This window comes from Podarcis gaigeae (assembly GCF_964106915.1).
Source record: "Podarcis gaigeae genome assembly, chromosome: 2".
NCBI lineage: Eukaryota > Metazoa > Chordata > Lepidosauria > Squamata > Lacertidae > Podarcis > Podarcis gaigeae.
In genome coordinates, this window is record NC_139679.1 from 111,690,541 (window position 1) to 111,713,504 (window position 22,964).

The 22,964-nt window shown below is 43.2% G+C and overlaps 1 protein-coding gene across 1 annotated transcript; it reads right to left on the minus strand.

The window, feature by feature from the left end:
• Positions 1-1,341: 1,341 nt before the first annotated feature.
• On the minus strand, positions 1,342-20,005 carry LOC310837925 (uncharacterized protein; the record flags this gene model as incomplete). The annotated part of the gene is made up of 6 exons (XM_083725170.1): positions 19,904-20,005; positions 16,048-16,437; positions 6,197-6,286; positions 5,966-6,031; positions 3,674-3,798; positions 1,342-1,521 (listed from the first exon to the last, which is right to left on the minus strand). Exons 1-6 carry the CDS (start codon positions 19,935-19,937, stop codon positions 1,342-1,344), a joined length of 885 nt encoding a protein of 294 aa, XP_083581296.1. The 5' UTR covers positions 19,938-20,005.
• Between the last annotated feature and the right edge of the window lie 2,959 nt (positions 20,006-22,964).

Sequence of the window (22,964 nt, forward strand, 5' to 3'; positions counted from 1 at the left end):
CTCTCCTTCCAGCAACTCCTACAGCCAAGCTGGTGCCAAATGTCTTGCTCTGCTTTCCTTTGGACCACATCAGTGAGGTTAAGAGTGGGGGTCTTGTCGTCTTGGCAGCCCAGGACCTCCATACACGCTGCCCAGGCTTGCACAGCATGGAAGGTTTCTCTGGTGCTGCTAATGCAGCCATTTGACTTCACCCCTGGAGGCATGCTCCATTGTCTCTCGAGACAGACAGATGCCAGCAACACAGTTCTCAGCAGTGTAGTAAACTGTGGCTGAAAAATCGCATTGCTGGTTTACACCCAGCTCAAGCTAGCCACAGGCCTTGGTACAGAAGTACTGTACTGTGTAAGATTCCTGGATGCAACAATACTGCACAGATCAAACTTTTCCCATATGGCTGCTAAACAGCAGAGGCAACTGACAATCTAACATCTGGGATTTCCAGTCCAACAACATCTGGAGGGCATCAAGTTGGGGAAGGCTGCTTTAACGTTGCTGGCTGTTGGGCAAAACATCTCCTAAAGACATTTCCTGATGACGAGACTGTCAGAACTTGCGTTCGACCGAGCTACTCCTCGGGTAAAGTCCTCCGACGGTGATTCATGACCTGAGCCTTTGATGAGGCTCCAGGCATGTTCCCCCATTACGCAGAGTATCCAAGCAGCAGAAGGACGAGAAATATGAGCTACATTGCTAAGAGTTTTATTTCTAATTACGCAGAAAAGAATATACATCCTCTCTCTGTGAAAGCAGAGAGGCAACTGGTACAAAGAAACAGGAAACCAGTAATATCAACACCCGTCTCCCGTGAGACTTCCAACAGTCTGGAATGTAAACAGAGTCTTGTGACTCCAAGCACTGCACAGTGGCACAAACAGAAACCTAACAGAGACACCTGCAGGCTGATCCTATAAATATTTACCCAGAAATACAACAGCCCGTTTTGTATTTGTACTTCTATTATTTTTATTGTATTGATTTGCTTGACTTCAATTACTCCTACATAAGCTCGCACTGGGTTACAGACTGCAGGGTCAAAAGTGCTCTCAGTGCCGCTGCATATTTGAGCCACGTGCAATTGTTGTTAATGCATAAGATTATTCTGACGTATTCTAGCCACGCTGCAATTGCTCGCAGTCCAGAAAAGGGGAGCTCCACAGTCACGGCACATCCTTTGTGTGCCTACTCAGAAGGAAGCCCCACTAAGTTCAGTAGCATGTGCTCACCTGAGTATAGGATCGCAGCCTTAGCCTCTCATATATAAACCCAACTATAATCACATAAGCGCTTCAGTAGATGAAAAGGCAACAGAAATCTCATACTGTAGAGAAGGACTGAAGATGATCAGGGAACAATGGCATAATATGGCTCTCTCAGATTATCTGAACTTGGCATCTCCGGAAGCAGGGAGATGTTGCCTGGCGTGGAAGGAAAGGGGTACTCCATCCTCTCTCGATACAGTTTGGCTTCACTTCCATCCCTGGTTGCTGAGTGTCTCTTGCTATAGGACGTGAAGGAAACATGCTGTGGAAAGAAAGAGAAGCTTCTGACTTGGCTGGCCACTAGATGGTTTGAAGGCACACTCTTGGAGCACTGCCTTGTGTTTGCGCATGTGTGGTTAGGTAGGCATATACAGCGGTACCTCAGGTTACATACGCTTCAGGTTACATACACTTCAGGTTACATACGCTTCAGGTTACAGACTCCGCTAACCGAGAAATAGTGCTTCAGGTTAAGAACTTTGCTTTAGGATGAGAACAGAAATCGTGCTCTGGTGGCACGGCAGCAGCCGGAGGCCCCATTACCTAAAGTGGTGCTTTAGGTTAAGAACAGTTTCAGGTTAAGTATGGACCTCCGGAACGAATTAAGTACTTAACCTGAGGTACCACTGTATTCACATTTATTTAATTCAAAGCTGTAAGTTTGACGGGAGGTTGGCATGACAGCTCTGAAAGAATCCATTTGGAATTAGCAGTGCTCATAACCAGTTGCCTGTGTGGATCTGCTGTGTAACTAATTAAGCACGGCCTGGAAGCCTAATAACACCTGCTCATTGTACATTTTCATATACAATGGTACCTCGGGTTACAGAAACTTCAGGTTACAGACGCTTCAGGGTACAGACTCCGCTAACCGAGAAATAATACCTCAGGTTAAGAACTTTACCTCAGGATGAGAACAGAAATCGTGTGGCGGCAGCGGGAGGCCCCATTAGCTAAAGTGGTACCTCAGGTTAAGAAGAGTTTCAGGTTAAGAACGGACCTCCAGAACGAATTAAGTTCTTAACCCGAGGTACCACTGTACGTCTTTTGAACACTACAGACCCTGGATGCTTCCAGCATTTTCTGTCCCCTCAGAAACAGTTTCTAAAGATTGCCTTAAACTTCCCACTGCAAGTGGGGGATAGTTCAGTCGGTAGAGCATGAGATTTCTTAATCTTAAGGCTGTGGATTTGAGCCCCTTGTTGGGCAAAAGATGCCTGCATTGCAGTGGAACGCAGGTGGCGCTGTGGTCTAAACCACTGAGCCTGTTGGGCTTGCCGATCAGAAGGTAAGCAGTTCGAATCCCTAGTGACGGGGTAAGCTTCCATTGCTCTGTCCCAGCTTCTGCCAGCCTAGCAGTTCGAAAGCATGCCAGCGCAAGTAGATAAATAGGTACCGCTGCAGTGGGAAGGTAAACAGCATTTCCATGCGGTCTGGTTTCCATCACGGTGTCCCATAATGCCAGGTTTTGTCTAAGGTTACCAGATTCTTTTCAAAGAATCCGGGGACACTTTTTTAAAAAAAACATTTAAAAAGGGGGGGGGTTTATTTAAAAAAAACCCAAGAAGTAATATATTCTCTTTTGTGGTCTCCTCTGTCGCACGGCCTTCCTCTGGGCCCTGGCCTGCTCTCTTGGAGTGGAGTAGGCTCAGGTCGGGGCTGGGCTCTGCCACATTTCCTTGCCCTCCCACTGCTCTCCTATCTCTTGTCCTCAGTGGCGCGGCAAGGTCTTTTTTATCCTTCCTCTTTCTCCCTCTTCCTTCTCCTTCTCCTCTCCTCCTTCTCCCTGCATCAGCTCCGGGTGTTTTACTGGCCCTGGAGTGCCAGAGGCCGACTGCTCTCATTCCCAGCTTGATTTGGGTCGCGGGGGGGTCAGCAGTTCCCCCAATTGACGTGCCGGGCGTCCCTGGTTCCCCCCTCGGCAGTGGCAGTCTCAGCAGTTGGCTCTGGCTGGCTTCAGGAGCTGCTCGCTGCCATGGCGCCCACCATTTTGCCTCGCCAGAAGTCCCCATATGATGTGTCTTGTGCCGTTGAACCAATCACACAACATTCATTCCCTACTAATAAATCTACAACACTGAAAATATAAACCCAGGGACATTAAATGAAATCCGGGGACAGATTTTGTCCAGGGCAGATTTGAAAATCCGGGGACTGTCCCTGGGAAAAAGGGACATCTGGTAACCATAGTTTAGTCCTGCTGGCCACATGACCCGGAAAGCTGTCTGTGGACTAAGGCCAGCTCCCTCAGCCTGAAAGCGAGATGAGCGCCACAACCCCTTAGTTGCCTTTGAATGGACTTAACCGTCCAGGGGTCCCTTACCTTTTTGTTACCTGTGGTCCCTTCCAAATTTATGATTCTGTGAAACAGTATATGAATGCCTTGGGTAGAAACACAGGGGAAAGACACTTACCTCTGCTATGATCAGGCCAAGGAGACAGACAATCAAGGCTGCTAAGCTCAAATGAATGATGTTGGAGACCGTAAAATCACTGTCACTTGCTGCCTTCGTGAAAGAGACAGAAGCGCCCACATTCACTGCAGAAGAGAGACAGACACCGTTCATCTCTAATGTTTTGCTTAGAGCTCAGATGCACTGGAATAGTAGTCAAAGGAAGCGTGGGGACATTTTGAGGTGCAGGTACTACTGCCATGGAAACAAAGATACCTGCCCAACAGTGCTTGGGGAAAGTCCTGGGAACCTCGGAATGATCCCTCCCAGAAGTGCTCTCTCCAAGAATCTGAGTGGAAACCCCTCACGTCGCAGCTAGATGGCAGTTGCTTGGTCCTGGTCCTGCTTGGTCCTGACACTGACCTAGCCACTGTGATCCACGCGATAGTCACCTCCAGACTGGATTATTGTAACTCGCTCTACGTGGGGCCGCCCTTGAGACTGACCCAGAAACTCCAGCGGGTGCAGAATGCCATGGCGAGACGCCTTACGGGGTCCTCGCTGCGAGATCACATTCACCCAGTGCTATACCAGCTGCACTGGCTCCCGGTGGAGTACAGGGTCAGGTTTAAGGTGCTGATTTTAACCTTTAGAGCCCTATACAGCCTAGGCCCCTTGTACCTATGGGACCACCTCTCCTGGTATGTCCCACGGAGGACCTTACAGTCTTCAAACAAAAACATCTTGGAGGTCCCGGGCTACAGGGAGGTTAGGCTGGCCTCACTAGAGCCAGGGCTTTTTTGGCCGTGGCCCCGCTCTGTCACAAGAGACTAGGGCCCTGCAGGACTTGACATCTTTCCACAGGGCCTGCAAGACAGAGCTGTTCCACCAGGCCTGTGGCCAAGGCACAGTCTGACCCCCTCCTTTGGTAATCCTCACAGAACTCTAGCCCAATGGTTGCCATTAATTTGATTTTGAATTGATTTTAGGATGAATTGAGTTTAGAATGCTGTGTTACCTTTATTGTTGTTAGCCGCTCTGAGCCCGGCTTCAGCTGGGGAGGGCGGGATATAAATAAAATTTTATTATTATTAGAACAGCAGGCAGGTGAGTTCTTATTTTGCCAAGCATGCCAGTGGGAAGGACAAGAGGAAAAGGAAGCAATCCTGAGTTGCTTCCACACACTACTCTCTCTGGAACAAGCAGCAGTCATTTCCTCAGCTATGGCAGAGTCCAAGCGGCAGTGCTATTGCTGAGTTTTCTGCACTGCGCTCCCATCTTTTTAAAGACCTGCACTTTCAGGGTTCTAAATTGGGGGGGGACTCCATGGGTACAAAGGAGGGTCTCCACTGTGGACCTTTGCCCTCCAAAAACCAGATAGAACTGTAACTGTTGGCCAATCACTGTCGTGCTTTGAGAAGAGCCCAACAAAACTACAGTACAGAAACAAAGGGAATGCTTAAATGAATATTTACACATGCAGGGCTCAAATACGAAAGTTTGGTTGTGCTTAGACTAACCTTGTGAAGAATATAGAGAACACAAAGATTTGATGGAGTATGAAAGAACTCAAGGAAAGGAAGTGACTGAAGAACAGATGTAAAGCTGAACTAGAAACTAAGGATGTGTGGTGAGTGCGGTGGAAGTCTTTTAGAATATTTTAACCAGGATTTATATATTGTAATGTTTGAAGTATAAATTTGGTATTATTGATTATGAAATTTTTTCTTTCTTTTTCCTTTCCTTTCCTTTTTTTTTCTTTTCTTTTATCTTTCGTCTCTTTTCTGGTCTGCATGTTGGAAAATACGTTGACAAATGTGTTTACAGTTGTTATATATTGATTTTTGTTTCTATTACTTTTTTCTTTTTATTTTCTTGTAATATTTAATAAAAACTAATCAAAAATTATTAAATGAAAAAGAGAGAAGAGCAGCAGCTTGCTGGTGGACACAAGAGCTAAACCAATTTGCACTGTGCAAAAGCAACAGCTTCTCAAACCAAGATGCACCATTAGCCACCTGTAGCCCTTACTCAGAGTAGACCCATTCAAACTAATGGGCTGAAGTTAGTTATGTTCCTTCATTCCAATGAGACCACTCCGAGTAGGATATGATGCACAGAGGATGTTTCCAGATGATCTGCTTATCGAGCCTTCATTCTGATTTGTTTGTGGGGAGGTGAGATAGGAAACATTGCATAAGGCAAGTGCTATGCACAGCACACTTTCCAGGGCGTTTCTCTCTCACTTTACTTATTGCAAAACGTCTGGTTTTGGGGTGGAGGAGGACCAGCCCCCAGCTAAAGAGAACTTACTCAGGGGAGATGCCAGAACTGGCCTGTCAGACGAACTCTCAGCCTGATCGGTTGAAGCGTTCATCCCTGGGTGAGCAGAAAAGAAAGAAGGGAAAGTTGAAAGGAGCCTCAATCCAGTGTGCATCATGGACATGCAAGCTTTCTCTTAGGGAGGAAAATCAATGCCAGCATCCCATTTGTTTCCTTCCTGATCTCCCTTTCCCCATCCATTCTCCGTCCCCCAGAACTTACCTGTCACTCCTGTACTTTTGCTGATACGCATTCCACTTCTCTCCTCTTCTAGAAATCGTACACCCTTGTATTTGGTATTGTTTGTTTCTGCTAAAATGACAAGAAAGGGGCTTTACATTTTCTTTTAATGCCTAAGGGCTTTTGCTTTCTCCGCGGAGGAGAGAAGCAGGCTTTGACTCACCTGTCTACTATAAAAACTGTTTTATCAGGGATGGGGATCCTATGGGAGTCATTTTGGACTCACAGCTGTCCATGGAGGCGCAGGTTAATTCTGTGTCCAGGGCAGCTGTTCAGCAGCTCCATCTGGTATGCAGGCTAAGACCCTACCTGCCTGCGGACTGTCTCTCCAAAGTGGTGCATGCTCTGGTTATCTCCCACTTGGACTACTGCATTGCGCTCTATGTGGGGCTACCTTTGAAGGTGACTCGGAAACTACAATTAATCCAGAATGCGGCAGCTAGACTGGTGACTGAGAGTGGCCGCCGAGACCATATAACACCGGTCCTGAAAGATCTTCATTGGCTCCCAGTGTGTTTCCGAGCACAATTCAAAGTGTTGGTGCTGACCTTTAAAGCCCTAAATGGCCTCGGTCGTGTATACCTGAAGGAGCGTCTCCACCCCCATCATCCAGCCCGGACAATGAGGTCCAGCTCCAAGGGCCTTCTGGCGGTTCCCTCGCTGCGAGAAATGAGGTTACAGGGAACCAGGAAGAGGGCCTTCTCAGCAGTGGCGCCTGCTCTTTGGAACGCCCTCCCATCAGATGTGAAGGCAATAAACAACTATTTTACTTTTAAAAGACAACTGAAGGCGGCCCTGTTTAGGGAAGTTTTTAATGTCTGATGCTATATTGGTTTTAATATTCGGTTGGAAGCCGCCCAGAGCGGCTGGGGAAACCCAGCCAGATGGGCAGGTATAAATAATAAATTATTATTATTATTATTATTATTATTATTATTATTATTATTATGACCTCCAAAGGTTGAGTTGCTGAGCTGCAACTCCCATCATCCCAGATGACTGGCCATGCTGGCTGAGGCTGATGAGAGATGGAGTCCAGCAATCTCTGGAGGGCCACAGGTTCCCCATCGCTCCCTTGTGTGGGGCTGAGGGTGGTTGATGGCAACGGAAAAAGGTGTGGGCAGAATTAGGCTTTGCTGGTCAGTGGTGACAGACAGGCACGTCGTGTATCCATAGCAATTGACCAGAGAAGGAATGACCGCAGCTTCCGGAGGCGGCGCGAACGGTAATGGCTGCCCTTTCCTAACCGGGAGAGGGAAGCTCCGCTGGAAAAGGGTCGTCCGCTACGGCGAAGCGGAGACCCATTTTGGAAAACCGCAGGCAGCGGAAGCCTGCGGTCTCGGGACCCGGCGGGCGCCAGGAGCAACCCCCGAAACGTTGAGGGAACCCCGTAAGGGGCTCCGGATCGCAGAGGGGGCAGCGGCGCTGTGGGTCTATGCGCATTCAGCGGAGCGGAGCCGCGTTGCTGTTGCCGGTGAGCGCCGACCTTTCTTCCTGCAACACAAGATTCTGAAACGCAACAACCCGTGAGTAACTGAGGATCTTACTAAATTTTGGGACTAAAGATATTGAAAACAAGCTGAAAGCGGAGTGACGAGGAAAAGGAAGTCCGTCTTCCGCAGCCATTGACTTTTAAAGCAAAGAGCAGGAGGAGTGGAGGCATAGAGAGAACTTTTGACAGCTCAGATTGAGCACCCGCAGAAATTACTTTCAATCCCCTTAAAGACTGTAAGCAACTGATTTTTGGACTTCTATCAGGACTTATATATCCTCTTCTTTGTGGATTACAAATTTACTTAAGAAGCCCAGGTGTCAGAACTGCCTGAGCAGTAGAACTGTCAGACTGCAAATTTGGATACATTGTATTTAAACTTTGAGATAATCTGAGGGAGTTTAGAATGGTTACGTTCTTGCACTACGGAACTCCAGTAAGCACAACTTGAAATATTGTGGCAAACTTAAAACCAACTCTGCTAAAACTACTTTTGTGAAGATCCCTAAGTATTGGCTCAGATTTTGTATGATTGGAATGGACTCTTCTTCTTAGGACATTTTATGCTCCCCCTAGAGGATTGAGGATTTATAACAAAAACATTGTTTTACTTTCTATTTCCCGGCCCTCTGTTTGACTGCTACCACCTGGGCCGTAGCTTTCTCATGGGAACAACTCAGCTTGACCTTGACTGCTAGATAACTCTGGAATGAGTGGCGCAAAAAGAAAGGGATTAAGAACTAGACAAACAACTCTGACAACCTTAACTGCAGCCTCACAAACACGCAGATCATCTGTGCCTACTCTGCCCTCGGAGGAAAAAGCCACCTCCCTGTCACAGGCAGGGGAGGGAGAAACTGAGGAATTACAACTAGAAGAGATGGCCTCAGGAGGATCTGGTTCTGTATTAGAGAGAATTCTTGAGAAATTGGAGTCTTTGGACAGGAAAGTTGACCAACAAACTGCGAAAATTGACCTTAATACAGAAACTTTAAACAAATTATCTGGGCAAGTTGCACAAAATGCACAAGCAATCGGACAACTGAAGGAGGCTGCAGGTGAAAATCAGAAACTGGCCGAAGAGACCAGCCAAAGAGTGGGAGAGTTGGAAAAAGAAGTAAGGCCGCTCAGCAAGCAGGTTGGGGAACACCAGACCTACCTCTCTATGTTGGAACTTCGGAACAGGGAGACTAATTTAAGGATAAGATCGATACCAGAAGCGGAAGAAGGCAATCTAGCTGAGTTTTTGACCAAAGAATTCTCCAAGTTCTGGGGTCTAGAGGAGGAAGACTTTAAAATTGTGTCAGCCTTCAGACTTGGAAGACTCATAAAGAGAGAGAAGCCCAGAGACTGTTTGATTACGTTGAGATCAAAGGAGGAAAGGGACAAGATTTTGGGCCTGCACTACGGAAGATCCCTGAACATTTCGGACAAAAGAATTGAGATTTTTAAGGACATTCCTAAACAGCTGTTGGACCTCAGATCTGAATATTTGGACTTAGTAAAACTGCTGAGAAGCAACTCAATCATCTTTAGGTGGGACTTTCCCCAAGGATTATCCTTTACCTTTAGAGGGAAGAAGATTAAAATCAGAACTTTGGAAGATAGGGATAAGTTTTTGACTGCCTACGGAGAGGACCTTCATAAAGGACTGGAGCTACCCTCAGGGCCTGAACCACCACAGGTACCTGTACCACAGAACTCTGAAGACTCACAGAACAAAACACCATCCCAAGGAAATTAAACAGATTTATCCAGGATGTCTCTGCAACTTTTAAGCTGGAATATAAATGGCTGTAACAGCCCGGAAAAAAGGAAGAAAATCTTTCACATATTAAAAAAGGAGCAACTAGACATTACTTGTCTACAAGAAACACATGTGACTAGGCTCCACAGAAAAATATTGGTAAATAAAAGGTTAGGCCAAGAATTTATATCTTCGGATTCAGTTAAGAAGAGAGGAGTGGTGATATATGCAAAGGAGAGCCTCTCACCAAAATTTCTATTTAAAGATGAACATGGAAGAATTTTGGCAATTGAAATACAGCACCAAGGAGAGAAAATTTTGATACTAGGAATCTACGCTCCAAATGAAGGGAAATCAGAATTCTACAAGAAGTTGCATGAGATTATGCTGGACTATCTGGACTACGATAACATCATCATGATGGGAGATATGAATGGGATCGTCTCAACGAACATGGATAGGTCACAAAGCCAAAAGGTTACTAAAGATGGCAGACTACCAAAGACCTTTTTCGAAATGACAGACAACATGGACTGGATTGATATATGGAGGACAAAGAACCCCTTGGGGAAAGAAGGAACATTTTTCTCTGAAGCCCAACTGACCTGGACAAGAATTGACCAAATATGGATTTCTAGAGGTCTGGCTCCTAAGGTTAGGAAAGTGGAAATCTGCCCAAAGACCTGCTCCGATCATAACGCGTTGAAAATGGACATGACACTATTACCAACCGGCTCCTTTAGATGGAAGATGAATGACAACTTGTTTAGAGATCAGGAGATTATTAAGAAGGCCAAAAAAACAATAAAGGACTATTTTGAGATAAATTTGAACACTGCAGTGGAAAAAAGAACAATTTGGGACGCAAGCAAAGCTGTGATGAGAGGGTTCTTGATACAACAGAACGCCATAAAGAAAAGACTACAAAATGAGAAAAAGGATAAGATTTTGGGGAAAATTAAAGAGTTAGAGAAGAAACTAAGAGTAAACCCGAAGTCACAGCCGATCTTGAGAGAAATTAAACTTCATCAGGCACAATATTCCAAACTGATAAATCAGGAAATAGAATGGAAGATTAAATTAATGAAACAAAAAACATTTGAATCGGCTAACAAATGTGGGAAACTGCTGGCTTGGCAGTTGAAGAAGAGACAAAAGTTGAACATAGTAACAAATTTGGAAATAGAAGGAAGATATATTCAGAACCCGGTGGAAATTAGAAAATGTTTCCAGAAATATTTTAAGAAATTATACACTCAAGGGCCACAAAATGAGGAAGAGATTGCAAAATTTTTGGAGAAAAATGGACTTAAAAAACTATCACAAGAAAATAGATCACTCCTGAATAGTAAAATAACACGATTAGAGATAGAACATGCCATTCAGAATATGAAGCTGGGCAAGTCTCCAGGGCCAGATGGCTTGACCTCCAAGTACTACAAGACATTAAGTGACTATTTGATTCAACCACTGATGGAGGTCAGCAATGAAATTATGGAGGGAAAGAAGGCGCCTGAATCGTGGAAGGAAGCTTTCATCACATTGATACCAAAATCAGAAACTGAAAAGACACAACTTAAGAACTACCGTCCCATTTCCCTTTTAAATGTGGATTATAAAATATTTGCTGATGTTTTGGCAGGAAGACTCAAAAGAGTTTTAAATGAGATAATTCATAAAGACCAGGCAGGCTTTCTCCCAGGAAGACACTTGTTTGCTAATACAAGGAACATTATTGACATTTTGGAACTTTTGCAAACAAATATTAACACTAAAGCAGTTTTAATTTTTATAGACGCGGAGAAGGCCTTCGATAACATCTCTTGGAAATTTATGAAGGGGAATTTAAAAGAAATGGGAGTGGGGCGGGGTTTTGAAAATGGGATTGATGCGATTTACTCAGAACAAAAGGCAAAACTGATAGTTAACAATGTGGTTACAGAAGAGTTTAAGATTGAAAAAGGGACACGACAAGGCTGCCCGATTTCCCCCTTGCTGTTTATTTCTGTCCTGGAGGTGCTCTTGAACTTGATTAGAGGGGACCGGTTGGTGCAAGGGATTCAGATCGGAGCGAAACAATATAAACTTAAAGCTTTTGCAGATGACCTTGTTTTGACATTGCAAGAGCCAGAATCTAGCACAAAAAGAGTGTTACAATTGATTCAGGACTTTGGTCGGGTAGCGGGTTTCAAACTAAATAAACAGAAAACTAAGGTGTTGGGAAAAAACTTGACAGATACAGAGTCAGAACGGTTTCAGAGAGAAACAGAACTAACTGTGGTTAAAAAAGTAAAGTACCTAGGGGTAAACATAACAGCAAAAAATCTGAGTCTATTTAAGGACAATTATGAAAAATGTTGGTCTGAAATTAAGAGAGACTTGGACAGTTGGTCAAAATTGAAGCTTTCTTTGCTAGGCCGAATTGCTGCTATTAAGATGAATGTATTGCCTAAGATGTTGTTTTTGTTTCAAACATTGCAAATTGTGGACAAGACGGAGTGTTTCAGGAAGTGGCAGAGAGATATTTCTAAATTTGTCTGGCAGGGCAAAAAGCCCAGAATTAAGTTTAAGATATTAACTGATGCGAAAGAAAGAGGGGGCTTTGCCCTGCCAGACTTAAGGCTGTACTATGAAGCCGCAGCTTTCTGCTGGCTAAAAGACTGGCTACTTCTAGAAGACACTGATGTCTTAGATCTGGAAGGTTTTAACAATGCATTTGGTTGGCATGCATACTTATGGTATGATAAAGTTAAGATCAATAAGGCCTTTAAGAATCATATCGTCAGGAAAGCAGTGTTTAATGTCTGGACAAAATACAAAGACCTATTGGAAAATAAAACTCCAAGATGGCTATCACCTCTGGAGGCCAAGGCCCGAAAAAGACCCAATATGGAGGCCAAATGGCCGAAATATTGGGAAATAATAGAGAAAGAGGGCAATAATTGGAAATTGCAGAGTTTGGAAAAAATGAAAGACAAAGTGCGAGACTGGTTACACTACGCTCAGATCCAAGAAATTTTTAAAAATGATAAAAAGTTAGGATTCCAGGTGGAGAAATCGAAGTTGGAAACAGAATTGTTAGAACCTAAGACTAAAGTTCTCTCAAGAATGTATAACTTGCTGTTGAAATGGAATACACAAGATGAAATGGTTAAGTCGGCCATGATAAAGTGGGCACAGGATATTGGGCATAATATTATGTTTGAGGATTGGGAAAGGTTGTGGACCACGGGGATGAACTTCACGGCATGTAATGCTCTGAAGGAAAATGTAATGAAAATGATATATAGGTGGTACATGACCCCAGTTAAACTTGCCAAAATATGCCATGTGCCAGACAATAAATGTTGGAAATGTAAGGAAAATGAAGGAACATTCTTTCACCTCTGGTGGACTTGTCCCAGGGTGAAGGCCTTCTGGGAAATGATATATAATGAGCTGAAAAAGGTATTTAAGTATACCTTCCTTAAGAAACCAGAGGCCTTCCTCTTGGGCATTGTCGGCCAGATGTTGACTCACCTGTCTACTATAAAAACTGTTTTATCAGGGATGGGGATCCTATGGGAGTCATTTTGGACTCACAGCTGTCCATGGAGGCGCAGGTTAATTCTGTGTCCAGGGCAGCTGTTCAGCAGCTCCATCTGGTATGCAGGCTAAGACCCTACCTGCCTGCGGACTGTCTCTCCAAAGTGGTGCATGCTCTGGTTATCTCCCACTTGGACTACTGCATTGCGCTCTATGTGGGGCTACCTTTGAAGGTGACTCGGAAACTACAATTAATCCAGAATGCGGCAGCTAGACTGGTGACTGAGAGTGGCCGCCGAGACCATATAACACCGGTCCTGAAAGATCTTCATTGGCTCCCAGTGTGTTTCCGAGCACAATTCAAAGTGTTGGTGCTGACCTTTAAAGCCCTAAATGGCCTCGGTCGTGTATACCTGAAGGAGCGTCTCCACCCCCATCATCCAGCCCGGACACTGAGGTCCAGCTCCAAGGGCCTTCTGGCGGTTCCCTCGCTGCGAGAAATGAGGTTACAGGGAACCAGGAAGAGGGCCTTCTCAGCAGTGGCGCCTGCTCTTTGGAACGCCCTCCCATCAGATGTGAAGGCAATAAACAACTATTTTACTTTTAAAAGACAACTGAAGGCGGCCCTGTTTAGGGAAGTTTTTAATGTCTGATGCTATATTGGTTTTAATATTCGGTTGGAAGCCGCCCAGAGCGGCTGGGGAAACCCAGCCAGATGGGCAGGTATAAATAATAAATTATTATTATTATTATTATTATTATTATTATTATTATTATTATGACCTCCAAAGGTTGAGTTGCTGAGCTGCAACTCCCATCATCCCAGATGACTGGCCATGCTGGCTGAGGCTGATGAGAGATGGAGTCCAGCAATCTCTGGAGGGCCACAGGTTCCCCATCGCTCCCTTGTGTGGGGCTGAGGGTGGTTGATGGCAACGGAAAAAGGTGTGGGCAGAATTAGGCTTTGCTGGTCAGTGGTGACAGACAGGCACGTCGTGTATCCATAGCAATTGACCAGAGAAGGAATGACCGCTGGGAGGAGCACAGTGAGAAGAAACACCATGGTGCTTCTGAAGCAGCACAACCGGACGCCTTTATCTACCCCAGCTCCACAAAACATGTCTCTCCCGCACTGGTCTCTTTAGACACAGGAGGAACTGCAACCTTCCAATAGTTTTACTTCACTCCAAAGGGGCACTCCTTCTTTATCTACTAAGATGGACAGATGCCAGCAACAAACAGCGGCAAGACCATTAATTTGCATGCCCTGCTATCACAAATAGCTGGCATTTTCCAGTCAGATTGCATAGAAGCAGAAAGTTAAAAAAATAACACCCTCCTCCTTTCATTCTGCTCAGCTCTGCCCCACCCTTGCCTGTTATTTGTTTTGCAAAATTCACCCCAAATCCCAAAGTGCAAGATGAGCGTCACATCTGCTTTGGCTCTCAAAAGGATCTACCATATTTTTCGCTCTATAAGGACGCACTTTTTCCCCTCCAAAAATTAAGGGGAAATGTGTGTGTGTCCTATGGAGTGAATGCAGGCTCCTTGGCTTCAGCGATAGCAACGCGAAGCCTCCGAAGCGCAGAGGGAGCGCTCCCTCCGCGCTCCGGAGGCTATGCGTTGCTTTCACTGAAGCCTGGAGAGCGAAAGGAGTCGGTGCACACTGACCCCTCTCACTCTCCAGGCTTCAGGGATAGCCGCCTGAAGCCTTTGGAGCACAGCGGGAACTCATGCTGTGCTCCGAAAGCTTCGGGTTCCTTTTGCTGAAGCCGGGAGAGCAAGACTCTCCTGGCTTCAGCAGAGAGGGAGAGCTGTGCAGCGCTCCTTCAGCCAAGCAGGAGGAGAAATGGAAGGGGCTCCGTTTCTCCTGCCGCTTCATTGAAGGGGCACTGAGCAGAGAGGGGGAGATTTTTTCCCCCTTGTTCTCCCCCTCTAAAACAAGGTGCGTCCTATAGAGCGAAAAATACGGTATATGGCACCTGTATGTTTTCCTCTCTAGGGAAAACAGCAGCCCTAGGGAGAGGTTGATTTTAATCAGGAAACTATTGTATTGTGGGGTGGGGTGTGTGCGGAAGAGTTAGAGTTAAGGTTAGACCACATAGTTTTGTGGTTCCGATTTGACACTGGAGGCCTCCTGGCTGCTTTTAACTTATTAAAAACCACAGATCTGAATCAAGTTATCTCCCGCATTACATCTATAATGGCTGTTATTTTAATAACAAGAAATGACAGACAACCAAACCACAATGTGAGAAAGTGAGAAGGTCGGGTGAAGCATCGTCCCTCGGTCTGCTCCAGGCATATTATAAAGACGTATCATTTTGCCCAGGATTTCCCTGGGCCTAGCTATTAATAAAAACATAATCATTAAATAATCTCTTATAAACGGAATAATAATATTATACAGTGTTACCTCAGGTTACATACGCTTCAGGTTACATATGCTTCAGGTTACAGACTAACCGAGAAATAGTGCTTCAGGTTAAGAACTTTGCTTCAGGTTAAGAACAGAAACCGGGCTTTGGCAGCGTGGCAGCAGAAGGAGGCCCCATTAGCTAAAGTTGTGCTTCAGGTTAAGAACAGTTTCAGGTTAAGAACGTGTTAGGGTGTGAAACCTAAGACGCTGGCAAGTTAGCAATGTCATGTGACTTTAAGTAGTCAAGCTCGTTAAGTTGTTAAGTTGCTCAGTATATAAAGAGTGTTTGTTTTCTCTGCCTGTGGGGCGTGAAGCAAAAATGTCTGAAAGCTCCGGAGGTGTTTCTGTTATCTTTCTGCAATAAACCTGTCTTTGGAAAGACAGGCTTCCCTGTGTCGTTATTTCTTTGCTGCTGAGACTCTGAAGCTTGTACTGCAACAAGAATCTCTGCACTGGACTTAATTAATGCTCTGCAAAGAGAACTGTTGCTGGTTGCGCAGCGGAAGCGTTTACTGGACCAGTACACAGACTCTCTTAGAACGGACCTCCAAAACTAATTAAATACTTAACCCGAGGTACCACTGTAATTAAATCGTTTATTAAAAACAATAGGGTCACCCTAGGGTGCAGACCGAACCTAACCCTCTTACCCGTGGTCACTGTTAGGCTGATGTTAGCCGACAGCATCACGTCCAATGCTAGCAAGGTGATGCAGTAAATCCCAGAATCTTCAGCTCTCGCATCCTTGAGTAATAGAGAAGCATCCTCAGAGGACAATTCTGCACGATGTCTATATTTGTCTGTTTTCCAAATGCTGAATTTGCAATAGTCCTTCCAGGACCGGGTACCATCCCCTGCCGAGCAGTTATCCGCCATGAGAATCAGCACCACCTGACGGCCAGTGACAAAACGCCATCGCACCTGGAAGTAGCCCGGCACCGAAGTCGGAAAAGTCAACGAGGCAGAGAGCAAGGCTGTATTACCTTCCGAGATGGAAATCTGAGATTCGGGCACGGTCAACAAAAGGGCTGCAGCAGGGCCTGGGCAGAAGGGAGAACAGGGAAGGGGGTTTAAGCGGGCAGAAGCGGGCACTGACTTCTTGGGCTAGGACAACGCAAGGCGCTTTCCCCAAAGCTGTTGGGAAATATACTGTCAGCCAATGAGATTTCTCTAGCGGGAGGAAGAGCAACACTGGTGTAGTGAAAGTGATATGTGTTTTTCTGTTTGTGGATTTAGAGAAGTTGAACGTCAAGGCCAGTATACAATGTATAGCAGCGTCAATGGAATATATATGTGTTGATAGATTAGAGATAGATAGATGATAGATAGATGATAGATAGATAGATAGATAGATAGATGATAGATAGATAGATAGATAGATAGATAGATAGATAGATAGATGATAGATAGATGATAGATAGATAGATAGATAGATAGATAGATAGATAGATAGATGATAGATAGATGATAGATAGATGATGAGATAGATATAGATAGATATAGATAGATAGATAGATAGATAGATAGATAGATAGATAGATGATATAGATAGATAGATGATATAGATAGATAGATAGATAGATAGATAGATAGATAGATAGATAGATGATAGATAGATGATAGATAGATAGATAGATAGATAGATAGATAGATAGATAGATAGATAGATGATACATAGATGATAGATAGATGATAGATAGATAGATAGATAGATAGATAGATAGATAGATAGATGATAGATAGATAGATAGATAGATAGATAGATAGATAGATGATAGATAGATAGATTAGATAGATAGATGATAGATAGATAGATATAGATAGATGATAGATAGATAGATAGATAGATAGATAGATAGATAGATAGATAGATAGATAGATAGATAGAGATAGATAGATGATAGATAGATGATAGATAGATAGATAGATAGATAGATAGATAGATAGATAGATGATAGAGATAGAGATAGATAGATAGATAGATAGATAGATAGATAGATGATAGATAGATAGATAGATAGATAGATAGATAGATAGATAGATAGATAGATATAGATGATAGATAGATGATAGATAGATGATAGATAGATAGATAGATAGATAGATAGATAGATAGATAGATGATAGAGATAGAGATAGATAGATAGATAGATAGATAGATGATAGATAGATAGATAGATAGATAGATAGATAGATAGATAGATAGATATAGATGATAGATAGATGATAGATAGATAGATAGATAGATAGATGATAGAGATAGAGATAGATAGATAGATAGATAGATAGATAGATAGATAGATAGATAGATGATAGATAGATAGATAGATAGATAGATAGATAGATAGATAGATATAGATGATAGATAGATGATAGATAGATGATAGATAGATAGATAGATAGATAGATAGATGATAGAGATAGAGATAGATAGATAGATAGATAGATAGATAGATAGATAGATGATAGATAGATAGATAGATAGATAGATAGATAGATAGATAGATATAGATGATAGATAGATAGATAGATAGATAGATAGATAGATAGATAGATAGATATAGGATAGATAGATAGATAGATAGATAGATAGATAGATAGATAGATGATAGATAGATAGATGATAGATAGATGATAGATAGATGATGAGATATAGATAGATAGATAGATAGATAGATAGATAGATAGATAGATAGATGATAGATAGATAGATGATATAGATAGATAGATAGATAGATAGATAGATAGATAGATAGATAGATGGATGGATGATAAATAGATAGATAGATAGATAGATAGATAGATAGGTAGATAGATGATAGATGGATGATAGATAGATGATAGATAGATATAGATAGATAGATAGATAGATAGATAGATAGATGATAGATAGATAGATAGATGATAGATAGATAGATAGATAGATAGATAGATAGATAGATAGATAGATAGATATAGATATAGATGATAGATAGATAGATAGATAGATATAGATAGATAGATAGATAGATAGATAGATAGATAGATAGATAGATAGATAGATAGATGATAGATAGATGATAGATAGATAGATAGATAGATAGATAGATAGATAGATAGATAGATAGATGATAGATGATAGGTAGATGATAGGTGGATAGGTAGATAGACAACATCTCCCTACCCCAAAGGTCTTACACTCAGAATATGGACTGTAAGAGGAAGCAAGAGAGGTGAAGGGCAAGGATTATAAATTGCATTTCTATGTAGAAATGAAACTTTTATAAAATTAAAATGAATAAATAAACTCAGTGTTTCAGGTGAGTTAGGAAAAGGAACCATCTCCCTTCAATTTTTTAGGACAGCTTTTAGAAATTGTGTATGTGATGCAATTCCTGAGATCTCAGGCATGCTGAGGTCTACATGCCATAGACATCGTAACGTGTGCATTTATACTACCTACTTCCCACCCACCCAATGCGGGGTGCCAGTGAGAATTGGCGTACTAGTTTGAAAAGGAATAAAGCTGCACGTTTTTGCATATTTCAAAAAGCACAGAGGTTTTTATTTTGCCTGGGTTCTTTGCAAAATAAACACACACACACACACACACACACAAACAAACACACACAGAAAATCCCCTCTATGGATTATCTCCATGCGAGCAAAATTTCCTGCACAGAGTAACGAGCTGCATGTTCTTTGGTGGTAGACTGTCTATTGTGAGTGAAATGCACTGGGCATGTGCTGCAATACCAGTTGCAGAGCTGGAATAACAAAGAACCAAAAACAACACAACATCTGTGTGGCCCTTCTTTCTGTCAAGTTTTTCAAGGGCACCTGCATGTTGTATTTACAGGAGAAATTCAAGCGCACACCAGATTTTAGGCTAGCACAATCAAGGTGGATTAAAGGGCTCTGTCACCCTTGTGCAGCAAATGATTTTTTTCATTTTTATATTTTTAAATACCAGACTTTCTGCAGTTTGGAAAGTGAACCGGGAAATGCATGGAAAAGTAAGGGGTGAACAAATGGACGAAATAGGTGTAAACACTCAGCAATCAAACCAGAACAAATGCTCAATAAAGACCAGGCAGAATTTAACCTCTGTGCAATTTTAATTCTGCAATTTAACCTTTGTGCAAGCAAATCAGGATGGATGCTCAATAAGCAGATTGTCTGGAAGAGCTGTAAGTAGGGGTTGCGTAGTGAAAAGCAATCCCTGCAAACCCCCTTATCAGGATTCCCATCGGACAACCAAGCTGAGATGTGCCTCTCCAGCACATCTCAAGTGCACAGCTGTCAACTTTCTTCCCTTTTTAAGGGAAATTCCCTTATTCCAAATAGGATTCCTCGCAAGAAAAGGGAAAAGTTGACAGCTATGCTCAAGTGTAATCCACCACTTTAAGTAATCTGCATTCTGAGAAAGCTTTGCAATTTGAGTTTTGTTGAATTCACAACCTTCCCCTTCCCCCACACCATTTGCCTAGAGTAGCAGCATCTCCTAAAATAGACCCTTTTACTTACCTATCAGCATCCCAAACAGCCACAGCTTTGCCATTGCAACCAGGATTCCTGCATTTACAGCCCCACGGTCTTTTGCTAAGTCAACCTCAGTGACTCTCTCTTCCCCCTATGTAGTCTGCTCAGGGCAAGACTGATGGGAGCCAGGAACTTCCTCCTAGCTCTCTGGTGAACCCAGTCATGCTCTGCAGTTTCTGCTTAAAAGTGAAATTTAAGGTCAAACTGCCATGAATGAACAAGTATGTACCGTATTTTTCGCTCTATAAGACGCACCAGACCACAAGACGCACCTCGTTTTTGGAGGAGGAAAACAAGAAAAAAAAATATTCTGAATCTCAGAAGCCAGAACAGCAAGAGGGATAGTTGTGCAGTGAAAGCAGCAATCCCTCTTGCTGTTCTGGCTTCTGGGATAGCTGCACAGCCTGCATTCGCTCCATAAGATGCACACACATTCCCCCTTACTTTTTAGGAGGGAAAAAGTGAGTCTTATAGAGCAAAAAATACGGTAGCTTGTTATGTAAATAGAAACCACAGAGACAGAAGTGAAGCTGCTGAAGAAAACATATACAGTGGTACCTCGGGTTACATATGCTTCAGCTTACATACGCTTCAGGTTACAGACTCCGCTAACCCAGAAATATTACCTCGGGTTAAGAGCTTTGCTTCAGGATGAGAACAGAAATCATGCTCAGGCAGTGGGGAGCAGCAGGAGGCCCCATTAGCTAAAGTGGTGCTTCAGGTTAAGAACAGTTTCAGGTTAAGAACGAATTAAGTTCTTAACCCGAGGTACCACTGTAGTATTCTGCTAGAATGGGAAACAAAAGATGAAGAGGTCAAATCAGTTATGATTTAATGGGCACAAGATATAGGACACAATCTACCGTTTGAGGACTGGGGAAAGCTGTGGAAGGTAGATCTGGAATTTACTGACTGTTCTCTGCTGAAAGAAAACTATAGGAAAATGATGTATAGATGGTATATCACACCAGTACAAATGTATAAAAATGTATAAAACCGGGTCAAACATATGTTGGAAATGTAAGTAAAAAGAAGGTACTTTCTATCATATGTGGTGGAAATGTAGAGAAGTTAAAAAATTTTGGGAAATGATATATAATTAATTGAAAAAAATGTTCAAAATGACGTCTATATAAAAAAAAACCCAGAAGCATTTTTGTTAGGGATTGTAGGATAAGACCTGCCAAGAAAAAATAAAAAAAACTTATTTATGTATGCTAAAACAGCGGCAAGAGTCTTGTTAGCACAAGGATGGAAGAATGAGGAAATTCCAATGAAAGAACAGTGGCAAGAAAAACTGATGAGCTATGCGGAACTGGCCAAGTTGACATATAAACACCAACAATTGGGAAACACTTGCCTGCGAGTGCTCCAATTGGAGAACAGCCTTTACCAGAGGTGTCATGGGCTTTGAAGACACTCAGACTCAGGACACAAGGGAGAAACGTGCTAAGAGGAAGGCACGCTTGGCAAACCCTCACCGTGATCAACTCCCGCCCGGAAACCTAGGTCCCCACTGTGGAAGAACGTGTGGATCCAGAATTGGCCTCCACAGTCACTTACGGACTCATTATTAAAACCATGTTTATGGAAGACAATCTTACTCGGCTATGAGTGATCGCCAAAAGCAGCAGCAGCAGCAGAAGACTCAAGACAGTGTGAGACAGTGGTTAGAGCAGAAGTTTGGGTAACTCTTCCCCCACCCCACCCCTGCTTTGGCCTGAGGGCCATGTTAGCTATTGGCCAACCCTGCGAGGGCCACCTGGCAATGTTGGGCGTGGCCAAAACAGAAGTGGGCATGGCTTCTCTTGCAGACAAAGAGATCCCCATGCCCCATACAGAATACAGAACACATACAACACACATAGGCCTACCACCACTACCCACCACCCCACATCATGTCACCCCTCCCCAGTAGAGTGTTGGACTAGGACTGGGGAGGCAGCCCTGCCTCCTGAAGCTCAATGAGTGATGGAGGTTGGAGCTGAACAACATACCCTCTCCAAATATTTATCTGATGAAAACAGGGACATTCTATTCAATAACAATTGAAGCTTTCAGGAAGCCGATTGTAGTCAATTTGAGGAGAGAAATGCCTGGGATTTCCAGCTACATACTATTTCTCAAAAGTACATTTCTGGCATTTCTACAGATTGACAGGAGATTCAGGATTTCCTATTGGGCTATGCACCAGGGAACATGCCTATTGATCTGACAGAAGCACTGGCGGTAATTGAAATCCAAATAGAAAAATGTCCCAGGAAACCTAAGAGCATCAAATTAAAGAGACTATAGGAAGCGGCAATTCCCCAGAGTAGCTCATGTTTATGACTATTGATAAAGGTAACAGCTAAGCGGAGAAATGCATGAATAAGGAATGCAGCTACTACACAGTTAAAACAGTTTATTCAAAGTGTGCACAATTTGGAGAGGGGGAGAGGAAGCCACACAAATTAATATTACTTTTCATAAGGGTGACTAATATTTTTTGGCATAAAGGAATGTAGATCCAGGTGTCAGACACAGGCGTGAAGCCAAACCGCTGTGTTATCAGCCCCGAAGCAAGCTCCCTGGGGTGCAAGCCTAGGCAGTATCTATGTAGGTCCTGGGCTGCTCAGATGACAAACCCTCTCTCTCGCCTTCACTGATGTGGTCCAAAGGAAAGAAGAGCAAGTCCTTGCAGTTATATTATATAGGAATTTTATTTATATTTATTATTGCCATTGTTATTATTCAGCATTACCTGACATTTTCATGAGGTAAAATTAAAATTCCTTGGTTTTCCAAAAGCAGTTCTTATGCTTCTTCATCAAACTTACCAGGCTAAATGTTGTCCGGTCACAAAAAAAAAACAAAACAGCAGATTTGAATTCCTCACAGCCAAAAATGTATTATTAAGACCACTTGCAGAAGAAATTAGCAGAAATTAAGCTTTGCCCCTTAAAATGACATGCCCTAAACTATGTAATGTTAATTCATTCTCGTTTGAGGAGAAATTAGACGGTATTGCCTCGCAGCGCGTGTTACCCACATTCTTTCCCCACAC